Source organism: Micromesistius poutassou (genome assembly GCF_964030765.1).
Source record: "Micromesistius poutassou genome assembly, chromosome: 8".
Classification (NCBI taxonomy): Eukaryota; Metazoa; Chordata; class Actinopteri; order Gadiformes; family Gadidae; genus Micromesistius; species Micromesistius poutassou.
Genome location: NC_140278.1, coordinates 320,936 through 347,709, shown reverse-complemented (window position 1 = coordinate 347,709; position 26,774 = coordinate 320,936). Strand labels below are relative to the sequence as shown.

The following is a 26,774-nucleotide window of genomic DNA, read 5'->3' as shown; positions in this document are numbered from 1 at the left end:
AAGATATGCGAAATCTCTTGAGTTGGTTTATAGCCGGAACTTAGCTTGCAAGCTGTGCCTTTCTTCTTCTGCTTTATTGTGCTGCGATAAAGGACTAAGGGGTTAAATGTTTGTCCAGCTGAAACAACACAGTAAAACTCCTTCACTGCGTCTCTCTAGGCGCGAGGCATCAGAGCTCCAGCGCTAAATATAGCCTGTGCTGGCTCCGTGCCCCTGACTGGGGAACAGTTCAAATTATGAAGGAAGATGAAAAATTTAAAGGGACAGCCTGCTTGACCAGCTCAGTCCTGCATCAATCGACTCTTTTGCACTGCAGTTTCATTATGTTTGCAATGAATCTTAGCAAGTTGGGATATTATACTAAATCAAATCTAATTCTCCCCCTCAATGTCATATGTAATGGATGCAGAAAATGTTATACTCCATGTTGGATTCTAAAATTATATAAAAAGTAACTTTGTTTATTCTACAAACGGCTTAAGAAGATAACAGTGTATTTTGGAAGTTCAAAAGTATAAGCATAACCAATAAGAGCCATTAAAACAATAGAGAAGATAATTGCAACCAAACAAAACCACATATTTTAAAGATGTTATCATTTTAAACATATGCTTACAAAATATGATTTTAAAGAGCTCATGCTAAATTTGAAAACCTGTGTATTACGAAAGTATAGGAATATTCTGATACATTTAAATGAAAAGTAATTTAAGTTGAAATCGAATACAACTTGAATTGTAACCACCAAAAATAACAGGGGGCCAGATCTGATTATGAACGACACAGAAAATGGCATGAAAATTCCAATTCCACTCTATTTAGGACTAATTTAACCAATCCATTGAGTGACTTGGGTCCTCAATGATGGGTTGAACAATTCTGAATAAACGGCTAGACACATGCTTAATGCAATTCTTCAGAATTTCTCCTTGTGTTTTCTGGGAACTGTGAATCAGGTTACATTTTAAATGTTGAAGACACTCATCCTCATATAAATCTGCATGATTGATATTTCGAATTAGATAATATATCATTGCAATTGTAACTGCTATATGTTTATAGAAAAAATAATAACAAAAAAAATTGATATATTTAAGAAACAAAAGGACAAACCCTTACTATTATTTCTGCCACGTGTTTTGTGAAAGGGGCTTTGGTTGTCATTGTCAGATGACTTGGGTGTCACACTGGCCCACATTTAAGCCCTCAATATCTTGATTGTGCAGCGATCCATGAAGCCAACGTCACTGTGACTCTAGTCTAGTTTTTGTGTAATTTGTGAAGAAAATGTGTCAAACAGATTTAGATGATTCTTGAATATCCAATGTTATAGCGACTAGCCTACAGCAAACTGCCCTCTATAGCACTAGGCCTACTGCAAAAACAGCAGATCTTTCACAAACTTCTGTCAGCAAACAAGTTGGTTGCAGAAAGAAAGACTACCAACATACCACAGCTTAGGGAGGGAAGGATCGATTGATGGAGTTGAAAAAACTAAATGAGGAACATGAGAACATGAACATATCAGGGGTGAGATGGAGAACAGACAGAAGAGCAGGAGGAATGAGTCTACAATCTGCAGAGAGAGAGAGAGAGGGGGGGGGGAGGCATGAGGAGAAGAAGAAGACAGCTGTGTTTGGTGGGGTATTTTTAAACGCATCAATGCTGCTCCAATCCCCTAGCCTCGCTGACCTATTTTTAGCCTGGACCGCCATTGTTCTATTTTTGTCACCTGTGGGCCATGCAGTTGTTGATTCACATGCAAATCGAGCGCACTCGCTCTCGCTCTGCTCTCACACTGCTCTCGCTCTCACTCTCCCTCCCCTTCCCCTACTGCTGCAGCTTCAGAGCTTCACAGTACACATGCCTCCCCAACATCTCTCTCTGCTCTACATTTCCCCATTAATCTCTGCTTAGACGCCTCGCTGAGCAGGAAATAAGCGACAAGAGCACGGAGGCAAAGCAAAGAATCGACACAGAAGAGGCGGATCGGGGGAAGCAAACAACAGACAGTGCTGGTGTGTGTATGTGAGTGGATGGGGAATTAAGTCAGCTCAGTGGAACGCAGCGTGGGTTTTCAACGCACAGCACCCACTCCTCCTCCTCCTCCTCCTCCTCCTCCTCCTCCTCCTCCTCCTCATCCTTCTCCTAAGCAAGTCGTCTGAGCGTGTCAGTTGCAGACTGAGGCACCAAGTAGAAGCGCGGAAGTGGAGAAAAACACAGAGAAGGAGAGGACAGTGTGGTTTTCTGTTATTGCTTGACAGTGAGAGCGCTCCTCTCTCTCTCTCTCTACTCTCTCTCTCTCTTTCTACTCTATCAACTCTCTCTCTCTCTCTGAGCTTGGAACAGCGAAAGCAAGATTGTTGGCTGTTTGTCGACTTGGTCTCTCCCACTCTCCCCCCCCCCCCCCCCTCTCTCTCTCTCTCTCTCTCTCTCTCTCTCTCCCTCCTCCTCTCTCTCCCGCGGGTGGCTGAGGGGTGGCTCCATCGTGACAGGAAGCCGGGGCTGGCGATGAGACCTGAGTGCTGACTGGAGTATGCTGCAGACGATTTACGAGGGCGAGTCGAGTTTCTCCACCACAGAGCGACACCTCGGACACCAGCGTCTCTTTGGCCACACCAAGATGCACAACGTGAACAGCACAGGTGAGCCCTATGACCCCCTGACACATCTTTTCTTAGCATCATCATCACTATTTCCATCCTGCTTCCCCCCCTCCAGCCCACCCCAGCCCAACCCCCAGCCCTCCCTTCTCTAACATTCCAGCCTTTCTCTCATTTCACTATCTCTGGATCAGCTACCACTCGCCTAGCTCTCCCTATTTTAAATCCTCTGTTTGGCTCTCGCTCGCGCTCTCTCTCTCTCTCTCTCTCTCTCTCTCTCTCTCTCTCTCTCTCTCTCTCTCTCTCTTGCTCACACACACGTATGCTCTCTAACTCGCTATCCTCGCTGTGGCACTCACAAACTCTTTGCTCTCAGTTTCTCGGCGTGTGTGTGAGTCCGTGGGTGAGTCTAAAGCTCATCACTTCTCACCAAGGTGGTTTTAGAAGGCTCTGCTCTGTCTCTCCATCAGGTATTTCTCCAGTTCAAGTTGACTGTAATATTATATGCTTGACTTGCTGTGGCTTTAGTAAAATGTGTGTGTGTGTGTGTGTGTGTATGTGTGTGTGTGTGTGTGTGTGTGTGTGTGTGTGTGTGTGTGTGTGTGTGTGTGTGTGTGTGTGTGTGTGTCTGTGTGTATTCAAACGCTTCCATGTCAGCCTGTACTTTTGAAGGGAAGAGGAAACATTGTGACAAAAATAATAATTGGACAACTAAAAAAGGGTTGTTGGCGGGGTATTTACCGGACAATGCCTGCTCTATTTGTGACCTGGTGCTGAAGTGCACAGCGCTCAGTTGGAATAACGCCTGTTGCCTGTATTGACTCAGGATGAGTCACTGTCTCACTCATAGTCTTTGTACTCAACCTGTTTATTCAAAACACCAGTCATTAATTTAGTGGAGAAAACAAGTGAAGAAAATGTAAGGGCATGTGTAGGGTTTCAGGAAGACACTTATTTTTGTGTTCCCTGCTGGAGAGTGTGGAAGGGGAGTGGGGGTTTAGTCATATGAGCTGTTTAAAATAGCCTAGCATTGGAGTACAACTAGCATCTTATAAGAGACAATAACATGTGGTTGAGGATCCTTACCTTTGAATGCGCGTGTATTTGTTGGTCTCAACATGTATTGAGTAATGATTATTCAGAAAAAAACTACTGGGGATGGGTGAATGTGAGTAAACAAAGATGTGTGAGGGACAAAAACAACCAACAAGAACAATGTTTTTTCTGTATGTTGAACCTCCAGATCAACCGCTGCCTTTTACCTGGCTTGAAGCAGCTACAGTGCATAACATACGTCCTGCCTTCGTGGTGCTGTGAGCTAAACAACAGACATTCAGAGTGCCTGAATTCAGGCTTCTTGCTTATTCTGTGGGTCAGCTATTCTTGGGGGAGTTATTTTAAGCTTATGGCATTAGGCTGCTAAGATTAGGCCTCTGTGAGTTATAGTTCCATCTCAGCAGCTTCAGCTTTAGTGCTGGGAGCAGACGTTTAGAAAGAACGATTTCCCTATCAAACATGCTTCATGTTTTCCCGTGTGAGAAAACCGATAGGGTAGTGAAGAGTCCTGTGTTTAGAAAACTGATAGGGTAGTGAAGAGTCCTGTGTTTAGAAAACTGATAGGGTAGTGAAAAGTCCTGATGTCACTTGTGTTGTTTATTATTCTTTGTGGTTCAGTTAGTGGGTACATTCACAACATATATATATATATATATATATATATATATATTTGGACATGTGTGATGCCTCACTGCTCTATGTTGACAGTAATTCTCATGGCATTTTTTTCACAATTCCTGTGGAATGACAACCGGCCTCTCAGAGTGGATCTTCACCTAAAAACAAAAACAAATAACTTGGGAAAAAAATTGTGTCTTTCATAGAAACCTTATTGCACATTATTGCACATTTGAATCCCCACTGGTGGTGTTCATCTCTATCATCTTCACTATTACCCTAATTTGAATCATATTCGGTCACCAGTCCAATGCCAGCAGTGATGGTATCACTGTACTGCCTTAATTCAGTAAGGATAATTATATGTGCCAGATATGAACATGTTGTAATTTGTGCTGTGACATATGCAGCATTATATAATGACACATGTTAACATACCAATGGAGGCAGTAGCGTATCGTTTAGTGTGCTGCCGCGCCCATCTTTTGAAATCACTTGCATGAATCTTTGGCTGTTAAACTCTCTGGTTGTTTCATGCCTTATGTTGTCTTCTGTGTAGCTGTTGATCAGTGCTGTGACTAGTGGCACCTTAAGACTGGATAGCAACGATCCTTGTTCCCCCTGACTCCCTCGGGCAGAGAGAGCTCTGTGTTTGTTAGCAGATAGCCAGCAAGCCACATAGGCTCAGCTGCAAGGACGAGCCCCAGACTTAAAAATAAAGGCCTGTTTCCTGCTTTAGACATAGCAGCTGCCCAAAATAACAAGGCACTTAATGAAAGATCCAGCACCACATAGCAGGCCCAAGCATTCGTTTATTTTTGCCCACGAAACATCTTCTGCATCTCTGACTCTATTTATATGGCGGAGGATGGAGTTGCAACTTGCAAATGTTCAACTGCAATGACTACAATTATCACTATCAAAATACTTTTTACATTGTTACTGGGAGTAATTTGCAGAAATGAGTTCCGCCGGCAAACTTGTTAATGCTTAAAGTATTAACTTGAAATAATAAATAGCTAAAAGTATTCAGCTTTTGTACAATTATGACCTCAATGTAGCTACTGAAAAATATCCAGTTTAGATCCAGTCTGTGGTCTGTGATTGAACTTGTGACAACGTTCCCACGGCGACTCTTTTTAGAACAGGTCTTGTAGTCTTGCATGCATACGGACCTCATTTTGCAGTCACTATCTACAGGCACTGGGGATGTGTGGTCTCTGGGCTCTGGTCCTCTTGTTTGGGAAGTCTGCTAATGCGGCTAAAAGAAAAGAAAGGAAGGAGGCCGCGGCCGTCAACAAGGCTAGCCGCCAGCAAGGCTAATGAGAGGCAGGTCGGCGATAGAAATAAACCCTCTGGGGCCGCGGGCGATGCATCTCTGGGGTGGGAGAGTCGTCACCGAATGGCATGAGTCACCTATCCCCCCCCCCCTCTGTGGGGAGGAATTTGGGCATGGGGCGGCTGCTTCACGTTGCCTCGTGCTTCATCCAAATGTGGTACCTGTCATTCATAAATCTCTTGTTTACCAGTGCCTGCTAGTGTTTCTAAGCACCAGTCTAGCCAATCAGGACGCATATTGCTTTTACTGCAAGAGTAGTTAAAGTGGATGGTACTGCAATGGCCAACTTCTCTTGCCACGTTTAAACTCAAAGAAATATGTATTTTACCAGACGTAAATGCAACACATGGGATTTTATTTCTGTTGTGTTAAATTGAGCACACAGCTCTTTCGCACGTAGACTATATTAAGACCCTTCTCAGAAAACCATTTATATTAAGACCCTGGTTACTGGTTCCGTATTCTCCTCTGCCCTAGGAACAGTTTCATAATACATAAAACAGATCGCTTATAGTTTCAGCTCATTTATTGTGCACTTAGAATTTACAAATTGAATCAATCAAATGAAACTAAAAATAAATGTATAGAGGTGAATTTACATTTTTTTTCGTTTGTAAATAAAACACTGTTTGCCTAATCATCTCTTCGACCCACTAACCAACCTACCCGACACACTCAACCATGACCCAATACAACCGGTACATCAAGCTGCTCTGGTTCTGTAGAGGGCTAATTCATAGACCCCTACCAGCCCCTCTCCTCCTCTGTGTCTCCGTCCTCCGTCCTCCTCACCGTGTGATGATCTGATGGCCGAATGGACACGGTGGCCGTGATCAAAGAGAAGCTCCTTAATGGCCTCAGCCAGGCTACAGAATGAAAGATGAGATTAATTAGGTATCACAGTGGCTTGAAGTCTCCCTGCCAGCAGGTGTGGACCGTCTATATTTAGGTCCATTAAGTGATAGAGAGAGTGGGGAGAGATATCAAGAGAGACACAGAGAGAGAAGGGGCCAGGGCTGTCTGACTCACTGAGCTTCTCAATGGTTCACAGGTTTACAGGCTGGCCACTGCAACGCTTAAAAAAAACCTATCCTTTTGTCAAGAGCTAACAGGCCAAAGATTAATAATGCCTCTCAGCAGAAGAAAGGTCCATGCAACAGGTCTCTCTCTCACTCTCTCTCTCTCTCTCCTGTGTCTGCACAGCTTGTGGTTGTCGTTTGATGGTTGATGGGTTTTTTTGTCGTTTGAGTGGTAGTGTTTTTGTCGTTGTGTTATGAGAAGACACAGGGATAGTGTACCCCCCTAGCCCCAACCCTGCTGCCTTCTTTCTTTGAATGTGTTTAATGAGACAAGATGCCTGATACCCTTATTAGCTTCAGGTTGTGTTTATAATGCAGCCTTTTATCTTTGTCTATCTCTCTCATTCAGACTTTTTCTCTCTCTCTCTTTCTTTCTGTCTGTCTGTCTGTCTGTCTGTCTGTCTGTCTGTCTGTCTGTCTGTCTGTCTGTCTGTCTGTCTCTCTCTCTCTCTCTCTCTCTCTGTCTCTCCCTCTCTCTCTCTCTCCCTCCCTCTCTCTCTCTCTCTCTCTCTCTCTCTCTCTCTCTCTCTCTCTCTCTCTCTCTCTTCCTCTGTGTCTCTCTGCTGGGCTCTCTCTAGTCTTATATAACGGACCCAAAGGCCAACAGAATGTCGTTGTGTGGACAAGGCAACAGTTAGCAGGAGACGCCACACGGAGAGGCTCAATATCCGCAGGATGGCGAGACATAATTACGTTGCCGTTGTTACCATGGCAGCACCGAGTTAGGCTGGTGGTGGAGGGGGCTGCTTGTTGTAGACCAGGATTGCACCATTTGCTTCTATGTTGCTATTTATAATGGTCATCAGCACCCACACAGCATGCTGCTAGCTGAAAAGAAAACAGGCCGTCACAAAACAAATGGGCGCCAGTGTGCTTTACATTACGGGCATTGGAAGCATCGCCTGTTGTGATTCACAGCCACTATACAGAGAAGCCTCCGGGTTGTACTTCAGGGCTTATTGATGTGGAGGAGTGTGTGTTTTTCGTTTACGTTGTCCCTGTTCTCCTGCTGGCTTCTTGGTGTATAAGTGATGTTATGAACCATTGAGAAGAATCAGCCACTGAACGCACTCTTCCTCCTCCTCTTCCTCCTCCCCCTCCAGCCTCTTGCATTTTAAGTAGGTTTGATTTTTTTTCCCCCTCCACTTTGGCTTAAAAATTTTAACTAAATTTGCGTACAATGCAATTCTTTGAGCGTTACCTCATGATGAGTACAACTCAACTTTTCATAGAAATGGCAAATACAATTGTTTCACTGTATTTGCTTTTTAACAGAATTTCACGTGATACTGTGCGCTTACGCAGTCCTCTTTGTCGGCCAAAAATACAGCGACCGCACTGATAGGGAAGAGGAGGAGGAACAAATACAAATGGCTACGCTGGATCTCCCGTTACGACCCCCTCTTTGAGGCTGACGGATTTAGCTGCCTTGTCTTTTCCTGGTGTCCAAGCATACTATTGATCCCCTGATGAACAGGCTAAATATATAGCCTTCAGGACAAGGGGATGCCCTCTTTCATAACATCTGGCCTCACCTAGAATAGCAGGAGATGCTTGTCTCCCACTAGTGAGACAAAGGCATTTCCAGGCAATGGGGACATCACAGTGACTGCTCTGTGCAGCGGAGATACAAGAGAGGGACACACACACACACACACACACACACACTCCATGTGGCCTGGATCGGAAGCAGGAATATCTATATGATGTAGAATGTTCTGTTGGTCATGTCTATTAACTGGACAGCAGACCGATAGAGTCTCCTGGAGATAATTCATGGGACCAGTTAAGCGTTTAGTGCCAGACAGTCATTGAGGCTGATTTGGTCACCCCCAGGGGGCGATGATGTCATCTGTTCTTTGTTTACATTAATAAAATTGCATTAATAAATTGCGGTATTACCATACATCACAGGAGAGGACTTTGGTTCTTAATTTTTGCCACAATTATCTTCCATTCCTCCTCCTTTTCTCTTATTTTCTCTTCTAAATGCATCACATCGATCCTGTAAATCAGCCTAAATGATTTTGTTTGTCGTGAGTTTAATGTGTCATTCCTCCCTATTTGAAGCACTTAGCAGTTGATCCTCCCTCGCTAATAGCAACCCGTTTTGTGGGGATTAGTGAGAAACCTCTCCAAATGTCTCTGTATCTTCCCCATGCAGTGGACATTAAGCCAGAGGCGGCCCTAGAAGTGGATCCCGTCTCCCCGCTAGACCTGCGCAAGGAGCTGAGGATGTTGGGCCCGGGGTCGGACCCCAGTATGTGGGAGCGGCAGCTGCAGCAGGAGCTGCTGCTCATCCAGAAGCAGCAGCAGATCCAGAAGCAGCTCCTCATCAGTGAGTTCCAGAAGCAGCACGAGAACCTGAGCCGCCAGCACCAGGCCCAGCTCCAGGAGCACCTTAAGGTCAGCACCTGTCCCATAGCATCACACGGCCATGTTCTGACACTGGCACACTGTAGCACGCAAAACACAGTGCAAAGCACAATAAAAAACTGATAAACAAGAAGACAATTCAGAATGTGTCTCTCTCATACGGCAGATCCAGCCTGCAGGGGGCAGAGGGCATGGGGAGGACGCCTTGGGGCCTTAGGGCTGTTATAATGTCTTCCATTGTTCATTGTGTGTTCAGTGTGTGCACTTTCTTTAAAGGCCATTAATAAAAAACAATAATAATGAAAATGCGAATAACAAAATAATGTAGCTGGCAAAGATGTCCCAAAGATTATATAAAAAAAAAACATTTCTATGTATATACTCTATATATATGTGTGTATATACATACGTGTATATAAATATTTGTATACATACATTTTTTAATTTTACCTTCAGTTTATTTCCTTATTACCTTCAGTAATCTTATTCTATATGCTAATCTTAAATCTAAATCTATAGTGCTGCTTTTGTTGTCCAGCTCCAGCAGGAGCTCCAGGCCATGAAGCAGCAGCAGGAGCTGGTGGAGAAGGAGCGACGCCTGGAGCAGCAGCAGCAGCAGCAGCAGCAGCAGCAGCAGCAGCAGCAGCAGAACCAGCAGGAGCGCGAACAGGAGAGACTCCGTCGAGAGCAGCACTTCTCCAGCCTCAGCCTCCGGGGGAAGGAGCGCTCCAGAGAAAGTAAGAGCTCAGCACCGCCGCTCCGTCCGCACCGGCCAGCCCCACTCACCCTCCACCCTCCACCCTCCACCCTGCTACTCTCCCTCCACCCTCCACCCTGCTACTCTCCCTCCACCCTCCACCCTGCTACTCTCCCTCCACCCTGCTACTCTCCCTCCCCCCTCCACCCTGCTACTCTCCCTCCACCCTGCTACTCTCCCTCCACCCTGCTACTCTCCCTCCCCCCTGCTACTCTCCCTCCCCCCTCCACCCTGCTACTCTCCCTCCACCCTGCTACTCTCCCTCCACCCTGCTACTCTCCCTCCACCCTCCACCCTGCTACTCTCCCTCCACCCTGCTACTCTCCCTCCACCCTCCACCCTGCTACTCTCCCTCCACCCTGCTACTCTCCCTCCACCCTGCTACTCTCCCTCCACCCTGCTACTCTCCCTCCCCCCTCCACCCTGCTACTCTCCCTCCACCCTGCTACTCTCCCTCCCCCCTGCTACTCTCCCTCCACCCTGCTACTCTCCCTCCACCCTGCTACTCTCCCTCCCCCCTGCTACTCTCCCTCCCCCCTGCTACTCTCCCTCCACCCTCCACCCTGCTACTCTCCCTCCACCCTCCACCCTGCTACTCTCCCTCCACCCTCCACCCTGCTACTCTCCCTCCACCCTGCTACTCTCCCTCCCCCCTGCTACTCTCCCTTGTCACACACACACATACATTTATTTTAATATAATGTTGGTACGGGACAATTTGATCTGTACAAAGCTGTCTTTAGAAAGTATCAAAGGATTGCTCACCAGTACCTCAAATTTCACTGATGTTATGCCACAAATACAGTTTATGTGTAAAGAGCTGATTATGGTTCCACGTTCACGCAACGCAATGACCAGGCAGTTATGAACCTTTATGGTTCTGCGTCGGGTATTAGTAAGCCGACCAATCACAGCCCTTGCGGCTGCGTCGCCTCAATGGAAGGTTATCATTTTTGGGAGGCGCTTGTCAGGCCCTCGCGGTGGACGCAAGGTGGGTCCGCAAGAACGTAAGGAGTCCGTCACCCCCTTTGCGTTGCGTGAACGTGGGACCATAATCAGCCCTTAAAGCACAACAATGTTCATTGAATAATCCTGAATAAGGTCAAATTCTGCATTTTAAATCAATGATGTATTTTAGATTGTAAACCTACATTATTTTTTATTAATGAAGTGTTTTTATTACACTTACTTGACTACTTTTTTTAGCACGTATGAATACAATCCAAATGATTTAATCATTAGCCCATCATGGGTCTCCTAAATGTGCTCCTGAATAGGTATATGACAAGTGCTTTGTTGTCTTGAGTGTATTTATACCTAATTACAGTTGATTTGGTATTTCTATAATGTCAAGCTCTATCCTCTTAAACCAAAAACTGCTGTGAATAAAGAACCCAGAGCAGCAACACACAGGGACCACCTCTGCTGTACCACTAGGGGGAGATCAACCTGCATACAAAAGGCTCTATCATCATTAAACAAACACCATGGAAACGTAGGACATGCTGTTACTGTTGCATAATAACAAACATTATGGATAGCAGCAATAACATAGAGGAAAAGTATATCAACAAATAAGACAATTAAGTAGCGCCACACATGTTGACGTCTTAGCCGTAACCCCTAGGGTAATGTCAATCTCTGTGTCTCTGACCTCTGGCCTCAAAGGTGCGGTTGCCAGTACCGAAGTCAAGCAAAAGTTGCAGGAGTTTCTGCTGAGCAAATCAGCGAAGGATCCCATCTGCAGCGGGGCCACTCACTCCCTGATCCACCACCCCAAGCTCTGGTACACGTGAGTCATCTCCTCTAGGCTGCGTCACCATTACCACGGTGCTACGTGTTCTGACAACAGTTCTTATCGTTGAGTTTGTGTGCGCTTTGTTATCAGGTCTTCCCATCACACATCCTTGGACCAAAGTTGCTCTCCGCTGGGCGGGGCGTCTCCGACGTGCCAGTACACCCTCCCCTCCCCGGTGGACAGCAAGGACGACTTCCCCTTGAGGAAGACCGGTGCGTCAGACACACACACACACACACACAAGGATGCACACCGTGAACACATGTGCACGCACACACCTTGCTGTGTGTACACACACACACACACACACACAAACACACACACACCACAATGTACCACAATGAATGGGGTGTGACTTGTGGAAGATCTTCCTATCAGGGTTTAGTGGTATTTCATTTGAAATGATTATTAGTAACACGTGGGTTATTAACGTAAAGAATGGGTTGTGAACCTATGCCAATCTACCCAAGGATGTGCTGATGACCTGCTAATGACATCAGCTAGGCTCATTTGGACTGCTGCCCCCCCCCCATCTTCAAGCCTTCAGGACCTCAAGACACTCTTAGCCTACTGACCATCACAGCAAATACATAAAGTTACACCTCAGGAAAAAAGATGTTGTGAACAATTGATCACCACTAACACTGGCCTAGAAAATATAATGGAGTGCAGTTCTGAAAATGAATAAGCAGCATTTTAAATAAACGAGATGTGTCCAATATTACAATCACACAGACATTTCCCAAGTCCTCTTTCAGCAGTTATTGCAGTACAAAATTGAATTACAGTGTTGTGTTCTTTGTAATTACCGGCTTTACAAACTATATTGACAGCATGCAAATTTCCCCCAAACAGTTCAGATTTGTTGGCTTAGAGCAGGAGGACCCCTGGAGGGGGAGGTTGTACACATGGGAGTGAATGTCCTTCTTGGTTCGCTCCATCACTAGCGCTCGGTAAAAACTAATTAATTCAACAGTGAGGTAAAATGTTACATAATGTTCTTTTCCCATCTGTGTCTCTTTTAATTAAATTGGCTAACCATCGTACTTGCTCAGTTATTGAACTACTGGCCTGTCATTCTATGTGTATACACAATTTAAAGATTCAGGAGAGTGAATGATGGTGTTTAGGTATAAAGGCATTCTTGGTCCTTGTTGCGGCACTTGTGAGGGTAAATGCTTATATATAAATGCTTAATATTCAGTAAAGGGAAAAACATATTATCCTCGCTGTAGGTGTGCCTTTATATCCTGGAGACAAGGAGTAGCCACTTAGCTGTAATTACCAGCTTAGGACTGTTTTTAAGATAATGAGAGCTGCCTGAATTCACTTTTTTGGTTCATAGCATTATGTGCCTTTTGACAAGCATCCAAAACATAATTATGCAGTAAACAAAATTGATAACTGTGGACAAAATATGAATTGTCCAGTGAATGTGGTTGATAAAGAAAAACTTTGGCATGTACTTGGCAATACTTTATTTTACTCTAAGTATAATGCATTGATGAATAAGTAGGAAAACATTTCCCAGCAGTTGGATTCCAGAATCTATATGTGGTCATTTCCTGTGCAGGTCTGCCTCCCCCACTTCCTGTGACTCTTCATTTAAGCCCTTGCAGAAGTTGGCACTCAAGAACTAACACACAAAGGTAGCCTTGTTGCACCACTGGCTGTCACCGATAGCTGAATGGCAGGTGTTACTGACTCAGAGCCCTGGAACAGGATGACCCACTGTTTGTTTAAGTAAAGATAGCCCTCTGAAAATAAAGATAGCACTCTAGTGCTAGGCCTCCTGCTGCTCCAGCTAGTGGCCAGACAGAGACATCTCTCCTTGGACTTCTATTTGTTCTAGTGGAGGGTAATATAGAGACATCTTAGAGCCCGGAAGGGTTTCCAGACAGGTCAATAGTGTCGTCGTTGTCGCTCGTCATTGTCAAATTGAATAATCGCGGTCATCTGAGAATACAATTTTGCGTTTGGATTGTCTTGTGCTCATGTTCATTCAGTGTCCTCAATGAGTGTGAAGCCTGGGGAGGAGGGGCTGAGACAACTATCTCCAATATGTTGAATTTGGAATTAATTTGGAAAATGTTAAATGCTCGTTGTCAATTGAACATATTGTATCTTTAAACATAGTATATTAAAAGGAAGTAACTAGTTAGTTTTGACCTGAAGATAAAAAAAAAGATCAAGAACACAAAACCATATTCTCAAGCCGAATCTAAACTCAAACTGAAAATATATCACCACCAGCTCCCATTTAACTATATACATTTAAAGATTTACAATTGGCATTGGCAAGATATATTAATATATACTATCCAACTGTAGATAAGTTGGAGGCCTGCCGATTACAAGTTTCAAAAACCATTCAAAGTAGTTTAGATAATTCCATGTGATTAACTTGTTAACTTGCTATATAACCTTTCTGTGCTATGTCCAGGGACTATAATAGCCTGAACATAGGGCACGTGATAGTCTGGTGCTAGAATAGAGTCAGCTGAGCGGTTGAGAGGTTTAACACCCGCTGTGGTCTTGACCTAGTTACCAATGTTGTGCATTCAGCAGGAGCAGGAAAGGATTTGAAATGGGCTCTTAAAAGGGTAATATGGCAAAGCTCAGCTTAAGGTACACTTGTTGATTAACCTTTGGAAGTTTCATTTGTAAAGCTAAAGACAAACAGGAAGAGACAGATTGTACTCTAGCCTTAGATCAAAGCAGTGCATTTAAGTTCATAAAAAAAAAAATTCTTGCAGCCTATTCCCAACCTCAAACAATGCCCACATGTGGCCTTATGTCCTGAGCAAAACCTCGATCCCTGTTTGCGGCTGACTTTGAATGTAATAACGTTATTGACTTATTACCATGGTTTGTTCCTGCCATGCGTGTTTCAGTCGGACCCAGTGCTGGCTAGCCTGTCAGCGGTGCTGAGGAACGGAAGGTGTTTCACATGCAGCCATAGCCGACGTTCCCACCGCCATGGTTGCCTCTGGTGCCTTGTGTTTTCCCCCCTTGGAGACGGGCGAGAAAAAGCTACATCCCTTGCTGCTGTCTTGTGTTCCCGTGGCGACCGTTTGCGATGCAGAGCTCGGTGGTGGCAGAGTCTAAAAATAGAAACCAATCAGGGCTGCGAGGCGTGAAGCCGATTCATACGGCCTCCCTTCAGTCTATCTATCTATCTCTATACGGCCTCCCTTCAGTCTATCTATCTATCTCTATACGGCCTCCCTTCAGTCTCTCTATCTATCTCTATACGGCCTCCCTTCAGTCTATCTATCTATCTCTATACGGCCTCCCTGCAGTCTCTCTATCTATCTCTATACGGCCTCCCTTCAGTCTATCTATCTATCTCTATACGGCCTCCCTGCAGTCTCTCTATCTATCTCTATACGGCCTCCCTTCAGTCTATCTATCTATCTCTATACGGCCTCCCTGCAGTCTCTCTATCTCTTTTCCTTTTCACTCCCTTTCTCACTCTCACCCTGTACCTCTTGCCCACACAAGCACATATTAGGCCACCTTAGTTAATATGCAAAGCATTTGCACTGCTTTGGCAGGAGCCAGAAATAGCTGCATCTGGTCCAATCTGCTGGCCATGGCCCCAACCCAGCGCACATCATCATTACTCCCTTCACAGCTGTGTGCTCTACACACTGCTAACACACTCAAACACACACACACACACACACACAAATCTTACACATGCATCCCCAGCGCCCACACACAGACCCACGCACAATTTATTTATTGACATAGCCTCCATTATTGCTGCAGGTTGCTTATTGTATAACAGATGGTTTACATAACCCGTTGTATCAAGCTAGCTCCCCGCTCGAGAGCTTATTATCTGTTACACTTGTTTCGATGAAGACTAGGGATGGTGGGGTGGCCATCAACGGAGGGGATGGGTCGATGGGAAACTGCATGTGAGACTAGGAGGTGCTGGGGGAGTGAGTCACCCTCCCTGGGCGTTCGTATAGAAACATGCTTCCGCTCCCAGACACAACAACATTCACTCACATATGGCGGTTCTCTGGTGATCTCTCGCTTGGCTTTAAAACAATATTGAGTAAATCCCTTACAGTGTAGGACTCTTCATCACTTGTCATTGCCAAATACAAATACAGTGCACTGAACCTGGCAACCCACGTAAGCTTTGAGTCTGAGCAGAGACAAATGCTTGCAATGTTGTGAATTTGGACTGCAGTATTTGAAACACTCTATGTCAATGTTACATATTGTACCTTTACTGAACTAAGATTGACATCCTTAGATGGGCAAAAGAGGATTTTTTTTAACCCTAATAATTGCAGGCCAGGTCCCTTTATGTCTGTGTGCCGGTACGGTGTGTTTGTCTCTGTTGTGTATTAGGACGGTGTGCATGGGGTGATCCTGAAACATCTGCCATGTTTTCTGTTAGTTTAACTGCTGCTACTGTAGCAAAACGTGGTCCCTATGACTTTATCACTAGATCCTGTGTGTTGCTTCCCCTAATTGTGAGATGAGGTGGAAACGGGCTTGATGGCAGGTTTGTGATCTGTGAAACCTGCTCTGAATTCCTCAAATGATTATATGTGGAATTCCATGAACTAATATATATGTAGACTTTGATCATACCTTGATCAAATTGATTTTTTATGTATTATTTTTTTTTTTAATGTATTATATGTATTATAACACTTTTCTTCACATCTCTGATTGCTTGAGAATTTTCTACCATACATTGAATGCATAATGATGTATCCTTACTTCAGGTGCTAATTAAGGTGTTTTTTGTTTGGGTTCACTAGCCTCGGAGCCCAACCTGAAGGTGCGCTCGAGGCTGAAGCAGAAGGTGGCTGAGCGGAGGAGCAGTCCCATGCTGAAGAGGAGGGACAGCAACATCACGACTCCTTACAAGAAAAGGGCTCTGGAGCTCATGGGTACGACCAGCTGAGGACTGTTTTCTGTCATGATTTGGCTTTGACACACACAACAATACTACTAGATATCCTTAGATATCTTTACATATTTTTGTTATGATTTCATTCTTACTCCATTAAGCGCAAGTAATTTGTTACCGTGCTTAACTAACTTTTTAGCGTATCTGTAGGCCTACTTTACTTGAGTAACATTATTTTGTAAGACTTTATACTTTTACTCAACTACATTTGGTAGGGGAAATTCGTTCCTTTTTACTCCACTACGTTCCAAAAACCTGTCGTTCCTTTCAACGTTCCTTTCCACGACATGCATGAGTGACAAGTCCAAATGAGTGCGCGACTGCGCGTACACCACAAGTGGACCAATCAGAACACATCGTGATTCGTGCAGTTTGGGCGGATGTCTCCCAACTTTGCTTCTGTCCTCGTATCTGTTCAGCCTTCGAATTTCGCTTTCACGTTTGACGTTTATAGCCAACACACAATAATGGAAGAAGCGCCAGATATTGAAATTGAGCACCCATACGTTTAATTCCCCTACTATCCGTTTATTTCCAGCTTGTCTCGTTGAGTTACATTGAGGCTGGAGGACGTTCAGGCAGTGTTGCCAGATTGGGCGGTGAGGCTGAAGCCCAAGGCAGATCTGAGAGCTAACCATTGCGGACGTCGCAGAGCCTAAATAACGTCAATATTTAACCTAGAAACACCATGTCAAGCTTAAACGGTTACGTTAATTCATGTTAGTGGCGCTAAAATGATTAATCGTTTGTCTGTGGGGACCCCCGTTTATATGGATAAAGGTTTGCTGCTTGCTACATATCCGGGTGTACTCCCGGTAGGAGCTAAATGCTAAAAACAATCCTTGCCTGTCCAATAGTAATTAGGGGCGAGGGAGGGCCATCAGACCTGTCACTCAAACCTCCGCGCCAGTCGTAAGGAGATTTGATTTATGACGTATAGTCGACCTGGCATTGACTGTAAGGTGGAGGTTCTTTAAATTCTTGTTCGATTATTTCAAGTTGAAGTTCTACATAAATGTAAGATCATTTTATGCATGACTATTTTGAGGGTTGTATTATTTTAGCTAATGTACCAAACATTCATTTTCTGTGGCTGTGTCCCTGCACACGGTGTGTGTGTGTGTGTGTGTGTGTGTGTGTGTGTGTGTGTGTGTGTGTGTGTGTGTGTGTGTGTGTGTGTGTGTGTGTGTGTGTGTGTGTGTGTGTGTGTGTGTGTGTGTTAACACAGCTATCATGAATATCTCTTAGAGAGCTTCAATTAAACACTGGTTTGATCAATTTAAATCACTTCCATCAAAATACTGTTTCCATATGTTTTGGCTTCATGAGGCCATGTTACATACAAATGTATACAATTGTTTAGAAATAGCTTCCTTTTTCAAAGCCATTAGGTGGTACATGCAGTATAAAGACTTGCCATATTGTAATACAATACTGTGAATATATCATATAAATATTGCATTCACACAATCGTACTAGAATAGGATACAATGCATGATGAGCTCCAAGCAAATATTTATATGTACTGTAATGTATATGTAATGTTACTGTAATACAGTAAAATGTTCAGCTGAACTGACTGCAAAAAAGCTTTTCGTAGGCCAACAAAAAAGTAAAAATGAGAATATAAATGAGGTGAACAGATCTACATGTAAATCAGTCTGTATCCCACCTCCGATCCTGATCAGACCAGAGGAGCTCATCTACAACACAGTAGAGCTCACATGAGGCCTCTTTTATGCTCTCACACATGATTGAAGTGTTTTGCCAGTTGAGTTTGAACAGGTGAGAAGTGAGTGAGACCAATTGGTAATGTGGTGTGGAAAGGCCAGTGTTTTCAAGGTGAACCAAGTTCACCTTGTGAAAAACCAAGTGTGCTAAATGATGAGATTTGTGCTTAGAATTTTGCAAAAATGTGATTTAGAATTTCTATAAGCGTGAAAACAATGGAATTGTGCTTAGAGTTTAGCAGTCTGGAGTCTTGTAGTTGATACATGAGCTTCAAAATTTTCTGAATTGTGTGCATAGTTCCATTTTTTGTGTGTATACAATCGAGAAAAACTGTAATGTCATCTCATTGACTGTCAGTGTGTTCTTTACAGTTTTTTGTTGATTGGGCGTTTTTTAGTGTATAGTTGTGTAGTTTTTAGTGTATAGTTGTGTAGTTTTTAGTGTATAGTTTTTAGTGTATAGTTGTGTAGTTTTTAGTGTATAGTTGTATAGTTTTTAGTGTATAGTTGGGCTGGAAATTGCCAACAGAACAGCTCAGCTATTCTACACAGCTATTTGTTCAACTCTTCACTTTTTGTTTCCAACCATTTTACATTTTTTAAATGGTGTGCATGTTTACATTGTTTACTCCATTTTGACTATGTTCAAATCCCTTCATTTGATTTAAGCCATTTAACATTTATTTACATCTTAAACTATGTGGCTTTACTAAAACATATTTTCAACCTCACTTTGCACTACAGCACTCACCGCATTTTCTGCAGGAAATGCATTTTCAAAAATGCAGTTTCAAATTATGTCAGTACCAGATATCACAAATTGAAAACGTTGTATTTAGAGTGGTGTTAGTGTTGTTGCTTTTTTAACCTTAAATTATTTGACTGAGTGTATAAAGGACATAGCAAGACATTGGAACAACATTTCAGCAAAAATACTTTTACTTTTGATACTTAAGTACATTTGAAGCCAAGTACTTATACTCAAGTCTCAGTTTAAAGGGAGTACTTCCATTTTTACTGGAGTAATATTTTACACTAGGTATCTCAACTTTTACTCAAGTATGTGGTCTGAGTACTTCGTCCACCTCTGATTATCTGTAGATGTTCCTGACAAATATTTTCTCTGAAAAAATAACAAAGAGGATTCTTCCATGTTAATCACTTTTCTTTTCTCACTGAGGCATTTCATATCTGGGATCATGTCTGGATCTGGGCATTTGGGAACACTGAATGTAGCTGTTCTAACAATTCCCATCTAACGGTGATGTTTTCCACAGATTCTACTCCCACTAACAGCGCCCCTGGCTCTGGCCCCAGCTCCCCTATAGGGGCCTCTAGTGCCCTGGGGGCTGAGAATGGACCCTCCTCTCTGCCCACCACCACAAAGACAGAGGTATGACAGTAACACATCCCCAGAGTCACAGGCAGGGGGTTCATTACATGCAGAGAGTGACACTTAGGTTACTTATCTTACTATCTAATGCAACGTCAAATGAAATAAGTGAGTAAAAAGACTTAAAATGTCATTCCTTTTCTTGTTATCTCTTCACCTTGTGATGTTTCCTTAGTGTACATTTTATTACACACATTACATTGAATTCATCATTTTTAGTAATGTTGCCGTTGTTTAAGGCGTCCATAAGTCAACCCCTTTTCAGCCCACAGAACAGATCATTATTGAGTTGGGGGAGTGGGTGGTGGCAAACATGATATCTCCCAAACAATCTTAACAGGCCAGCTGTGTTTTCTTTAGGTTGTTTAGGCTCTTCAGGTCTCCTAGTGACATGGGGGGAAAGATGGCCTGACATTGGCCTGGAAGTGAGGGGGGCTGAGGGTTATGGGGAAGGAGTATCATTGATATCTCAGGCACTGGTAGCTAGAGACACCCACATACTAACAACATAAACACACAGAAGATTGCTATTGTATCGGCGCCAAGCCGCAAATGTCATGAAGACCTGCGAGGCCCCCTAAAGACCTCATGCCTGTTGCAAAAGCAAGGCGTGTTTTTGCACCGTTACATTAGGTATCCTTTTTCAGAGAGAAGCCGTCCCGGGGGTTGTGTGTTGGGCCGGATATCCCCTCACAGGTCAGCGAGTACTGGTTGGGGGTTGGAAGGATAAACATAGCTAGTTCAGAGATGGCCTGCCTCTCGGCAGGGTACAGGAAGTGTGCCCCAGTGCTGATGTTCTCTCAAAAGTAGCTTGAGGGGTGGGGACCCTGGACACACGACAGGGAGCATGAGAACTATATGCTCACTATACACGTTTGATGAAGGAGGAAGTTGGCTTTTCAAGAAACTATTATGTAAGGGTTGATTCTGGGCCATTGTTGTGATTTTTTTTTTTACTTGAGGTGGGATTTTCATGTATTTATTTGACTATATAGACTTGCATGTTTTGAGTAAGGATTTATTGTGTTACTACTCAAGGGGATATTTTCTTCTATTTATTTGACTCCCTTCTTCTTGTTGATACAGCGCTGGCCCTCACAGCCCAGACTGTTCCGTCCTGAGGGGACCATGTCCGTGATGAGCCTGTACACGTCTCCATCCTTACCCAACATCACCCTGGGTCTGTCCTCCTCCCCGCTCAGCGTGAGTCCACACCTGGCCACCAGATAATGACTGAATGAATCACAACAACTCTGCTCTTCAGAGATACACGTTCCCCCGGGGGAGATGCCCCCTCAGGTCATTGACCCCTCCACCCACATGGTTTTATTGCCCCAGGATAAATATTGTTGTGAGGTGTGTCTAGTGTCAGGTCCAGCGCTTATCCCCTCATTTATAATAGGTTTTTAAAAAGTGGACATCCTCTCAGCAGCCACAGATAATCCCACACAGGATATATCTTTGATCACACTAGAGCTAGGAGCTCTTTCATCAACTCGCTTTGGGGTTCTGATTTTTTCGCATTATATGATACGTTTTCTATTAATATGTATATTTAATTTATATTTGTTATATTTAAGTAGAGCCTAAATTAGTTGATTTGAGAGAATAAGCAGTTTGTTAGAATACATGTACGATTTTCTGACCTATTAAATGCCACACAATATGAAGACACCACACATGGTATGCACATAAAATGCATAGTAATAAAACATACAGAATAAATATCATTTTTAAATGATGGTGACAATGTGTGTCCATTACCCCTCCAGGATGCCATTGAGCTGAAGGAACCGTCAGCAGATGTCAGGCACGGGCTGCCCCACGGGCAGCTGGTGGGGCCCGTGCCCCTGCAGCCCGGCCTGGAGGCCAAGGTGAGCCCCAGCCACCAGGCGCTGCTCCAGCACCTCCTGCAGAAGGAGCAGATGAGGCAGCAGAAAATCCTTTCTTCTGGTGAGTTCCTCCTTCTTATATTTTCACTCCCAGTTGTCAAACAGTCAGTTGTTTAGTGTTTTGCGCTTAAACTAGAAATGTGAAAGCAACCTAGTTATTTAGCTGCAGATGCTTTTAGAGAATTAATTAATATGAGTGTCATTAGGATGAGTAGAAAGGGGTAAGGCATCTTTCTCAATGATGCCTTTGGAAAGGCTGCAACCATTCGGCTAACGACTACGCTATCCTGACCCATATTGTTTTTTGTTTATTTTCTCTTGTTATCCTCACAGCCCAGAGTCTGGTGTCGGCCCACCCTCTATCTCCGCTGGCCATGAAGGAGCGCCAGTCGACCATCAGTCGACCCAAGTTACCCAAGCACCGGCCTCTGAACCGCACCCAGTCAGCCCCGCTGCCCCAGAACACGCTGGCCCAGCTGGTCATCCAGCAGCAGCACCAGCACTTCCTGGAGAAGCAGAAGCAGTACCAGCACCAGATCCACATAAATAAGGTATTGCCTACTCCTCATTCGAATGACAAAAGTCATTGGTTTGTGATTGCAGTTAAAGAATTAAAGGCCATGCCCTTCAAGGCAGTGCCAACAATGAGGTTATCATTTTAAACACAAATACAAATATATTTTTACGCCTTTGCACAAAAGGGGGCTAAGAAGTCCATGAATCCTTGCTAACTCTCCTTGTATAACATTGAATGCACCACATGCTGGTGTTATTTGTTCTGGGTACAGAACTTCAAGGGGGGAATAAACGGTTCCCCACGCAGTAATTGTGTTATCATTGCTTAAGGCATCAGCGCTGTTCACATGCTAACTCTGTGAAACTCAGTTCAGCAGCGGTCAAACGAAGGCCCCCCCCCAACACTTTGGACGAGCTATGGGGCCGTTGAAGCTGGCTGCAAGTGCATCCAAACTAGAACTCAGAAAACACAGAACCCCTTTCTGCTCTTAGTGAGTTGTACCCACTGGTGTGATACATTCAAGAGCACATATTTTCTATTCTATAATTTCTTGCAAAAACAAAATACGAAAAACAAGAAGTAATAGATCAAATACTCTGGGGAGCTCAAATGATAAAGCTACAGAACAGTGAACGTAACCACTTAAGACAATGACATGTCAAGGCCCTGCTAACTGGACGTTTTAAATGGCTGCTCATCACAGATAAGTCCTCTGTGTTGACTAAAGGGCTGGTCCCTAGCCCTTGAGAAAGGCTCTGAATCATTGTCCTGATTTATCTCTTAGCAGAGGGAGGCACTAGATGTGGAGGATTCTCTCATGTCCCACAGTACCTGCAAGAAGACACGGGTGAGGTTTCGGGGGAGTTGGAATTTCCTGGAGCTTAGAGGGTTAAGGAAGAGGTTTAGCAGCCATTACTAATGCCTGGCTAAAGAGGCTAGTTCTTTACTAAAGGGGATATTTATTAAGGTTGTTGTATTTTGGCCGATGAGGCTGGTGCTTGCAATCTGCCAGGGATTGCTGTTTTTTTCTGCGTCCTTTTGACAGATGAATTACATGATAACAAGTTAGGCACAGGAGGTCCTGTATTAGCCATAGTGTGGCACATCGACAATGTGAAAATTGGTGTACAGTTATTTTAATGTTAAGTGTAGCTTATCAACATACAATATAGAATATATTGAAATGCTGCAATAAATGACAGACTACAAGGCATGTAGTTTTATTTTATCATATGATATGAAACCTTAAATATATTCATTTCTGCATTAAAAAATATCTAAAAAACATACTTATTTATATAGAGTTGTGTAATAACATTATCCCAAATGTTTCCAACATTGTTAAAACCCAGAGAAGTCCCTAGTTTTATTCACAGTTATTCTCTGTTACATTTGGTCGCATATTAATGGCGTCATATGCCCTTAACCTCTGGGGAAACATGCCAAAACAGTAATCCAGTAGACACCTCATTTATTGATAATTGATTATCTATGATATTTATCAAGCTTGCTACGATAAGCTACTTTCCCTACATTTTGGTGGCTTATGCCAGCCACAAATGCAGTGTTTCCCAAACACAGACCTTACTTTGGTGTTATTTTGTATTTGTACTTTTTGCTCATAAAGTTATTTTTCAGTACAATTGTTTTGAGCATAGATAACAGCAATGGGCTAGCACTCGTTCTAAGATGTACATAATGCAATCAACAGCTGTTGGGGTAGGTGACTCATCTAATGGTAAGCTAGCAAGTTGACGTTATTTTACAGTGGACATTTCATTAGAATGAAATTACGCAATGTGAATAAAACTTTAACACATTAACCGTGAATACGATTTCTGCCTGAGTCACGTCAGATATATTTTCACTGGCATGTTGATTAAGACAACTCCCATGTTCCCACGCACAAAGTCATCAAACTCTTTTGTTACTAAAGACCCCTTGTGGCAAATATTACATAAAATTCCTTTAAAATAGGAAATTTATACCTATGAAAATTGGTCAAGTCTGGCAAAATCGAAAGCAATTGAAAAATGGACAATTAATACCTTTGAAAAAACATATTTCCTATTGATTTACTTGATATCTTGCTATCATTAATTTTCCTTTGAGCAAGAATATATACTTTTAATATATTTAAGGTAGGCTTTGTATGCTAGTTTAGAACATAGGTCATAGGAAACCTGTAGGCTACACCAAGCTCTTTAAATTGGATTCATAAAATGTAACCGCAGCGTGTTAATAAGAATAAGCTACCGGTCTTCTGTCTGAGGCAAAGCCACAGGCAGGCAGTGCTCTCATGTGAATCATTTTCTTTATTTATTTATATTTGTGTTATCTATTTATATTTGTTTGCAGCCTAATCAACACAGCCCTTATGTAATGGACTGTCTTATTATAACTGATAATAAGACAGCCCTATTCCACGTTTACTTTGTGCAATCCATTAAAAAACGGCCCATACATCATGTATCTATCTGTGTTCCCAATGTGGTCCGCAGATCCTGTCCAAGTCCATCGAGCAGCTACGTCAGCCCAACGCACACCTGCAGGAGTCCGAGGAGGAGGAGGAGGAGCGCGTCAGAGAGCACAGCCATGGCATGCTCCAGGAGGACAGGCTGCCCTCTGGAGGCGTCATCCGGAAGCACACGCTGAGCGGCTGTAGCGGCGGCGGCGGCGGCGGTGGCTCCACCGGAGAGCTGGCCGACCCCCCTCGCCACCACGGGGGGGTCGTCAGGGTGAAGGAGGAGCCGGCCGACAGCGAGGACGAAGCGCTCAGCAGCGAGCGCTTGGAGGCAGAGCAGAGCGCCTATCTGCACCAGCTCAAGGGGAGACTGGTGATAAGGGCCATGATCTGAGGAGAAGGCCCCCACCTGGCTCCACGCTCCCCAGGAGGTTCACATACTGTAACATTCGCAGATTAACATGTAGACAGACATGTGAAGTATACATAAAAGCACACGTGTGCACACACACACACACACACACACACACACACACACAAACACATATACAATACACACACACACACACACACACACACACACACCACACACATTGTCTTTTACCCTGACTAGGCCAATTCACTCCCTGACACCCACAAGTTGTGCCCCTTTTTCACTTAAACTGCAGCCTGGCCCTACACACTTGGACTGTGTGTTTGTGAAATTTGTGTAGTTGGCTCTGTAAAGTACGTTGTAACGTTGTGTATATATTATGAAGAAGATTTAACCCTTTCTTTTTAAGAGCTTTTTTGGAAGTCTGAAGTCGGCTTTCAAAAGAAATGTTATGTATATATGCTGTGGATTTAGCATCAAAGATTATTTTAGAGCAAAACTTGAATATGTACAGCTTTAGTCAAATTATGTTCCAATTGTTTTAATTTTATTTTTATTCATAAAATATTCAGACTCCGTTTTATCCACTTTAACATTGACGATTATCATAATGTCCTGCAATGTGTCTAAGGAAATGAAAAACTAAAATCACATTCTCAAATTTACTGGCCGCACGAGAATGTATACTTAAATCCTTAAGAAAAGGACTTTTGACAGACTTTGCACTATTATTAATATTGCCTATTGACTACAGTCCACTGCACATAGTGCAGTTTGAAGGATAAAAACACTAAATCTACCCTTGGGTGTGCAGGCATCTCCAGCAGATCCCAAGTCTTAAGTAGAAGCCCCATAGCCTGGGTTGTGTTGCGCCAAGCTCTCCTCCCTTTCCCCCCTCTGGGTCCAATCCCAGCCCTGCTGGGCTCATACCCAGCTTCAGCAGAGAGTTGAAGAGAGTGATCTAGAGAGAGACAGAGAAAGTAAAAGAGAGAGAGAGAGAGAGAGAGAGAGAGAGAGAGAGAGAGAGAGACAGAGAGACAGAGAGAGAGAGAGAGAGAAATACAGAGAGAAAAAGGGCTGGGCAGGAAATGCCTTCTAAAAGCCAGGAGTCTAAGTGATTCATGTGTGCAGGAATGTAGGGAGAGTAGGAGCTGGTGTTTGAGGAGTCCGAGGGGCCAGGCCTGAGAATTGATTTACTGTCAAGAAGGCGGATTGCAAAGTGAGTGAGGAACTTGTTAAGGGAGCCCTTTTTTAATAGATGATCACTAGCGCCGTAATCCTGCGGACATGCTTACCTCCACAAAGAAGGTTTGATGTTACCTCAATAAAAATAGCCCTGAAGAGACCTTTTTCCTTTTTTTTCCTATTTCTCAAAGACAGTCCTTCTCTTTGAAACTGCCCACTACAGCGTGTATAGTCTGGCTTACAGAAAAGTGCTCAATCAAATGTATTGTAAAATTGTAAACCTTCTTGTTTTATTTCTAACAGTCTACTCAAAATCCCTTGTTACGGGATGCTGTATTTGGATTAATATGGAAAGACAACGCTGTCTGTCTTTATACTGTGTGTTCCGACTGTCAGGTTTCAATGTTTTAGTGTAAGTATCGCCACAATCACAACAATGTGTGTCTTGTTCTCTTGCTCTTTTGATTTGGTACAAGAACCCTACTCGCCACCAGTGGTGTGTGTGTGTCTGTGTGTCTGTGTGTGAGTGACTGTTTTTAGTAGGGTGCATGGTGGTGGTCCTGTTCTCTGTTAAAGCTGTTTGCATTTCTTCTCTTTTTCTGCCTTGTGTGAGAAACGTATTATTTTTTTTTAAATAAAGTTCATTCCCCTA

The 26,774-nt window shown here is 43.6% G+C and overlaps 1 protein-coding gene across 2 annotated transcripts; it reads left to right on the top strand.

The window, feature by feature from the left end:
* Positions 1-1,881: 1,881 nt before the first annotated feature.
* hdac9b (histone deacetylase 9b) lies at positions 1,882-26,774 on the top strand. Of its 2 annotated transcripts, XM_084472365.1 has the most exons (12): positions 1,882-2,645; positions 8,860-9,101; positions 9,610-9,808; positions 11,497-11,620; positions 11,717-11,838; positions 16,417-16,548; positions 19,576-19,691; positions 20,778-20,894; positions 21,464-21,644; positions 21,917-22,134; positions 22,885-22,947; positions 24,602-26,774. In XM_084472365.1, the coding sequence occupies exons 1-12, from the start codon at positions 2,537-2,539 to the stop codon at positions 24,956-24,958; spliced, it is 1,980 nt and encodes a 659-aa protein (XP_084328491.1). In that variant the 5' UTR covers positions 1,882-2,536; the 3' UTR covers positions 24,959-26,774. The 2 variants fall into 2 exon arrangements, with proteins under 2 accessions (XP_084328491.1, XP_084328492.1); XM_084472366.1 differs by lacking the exon at positions 22,885-22,947.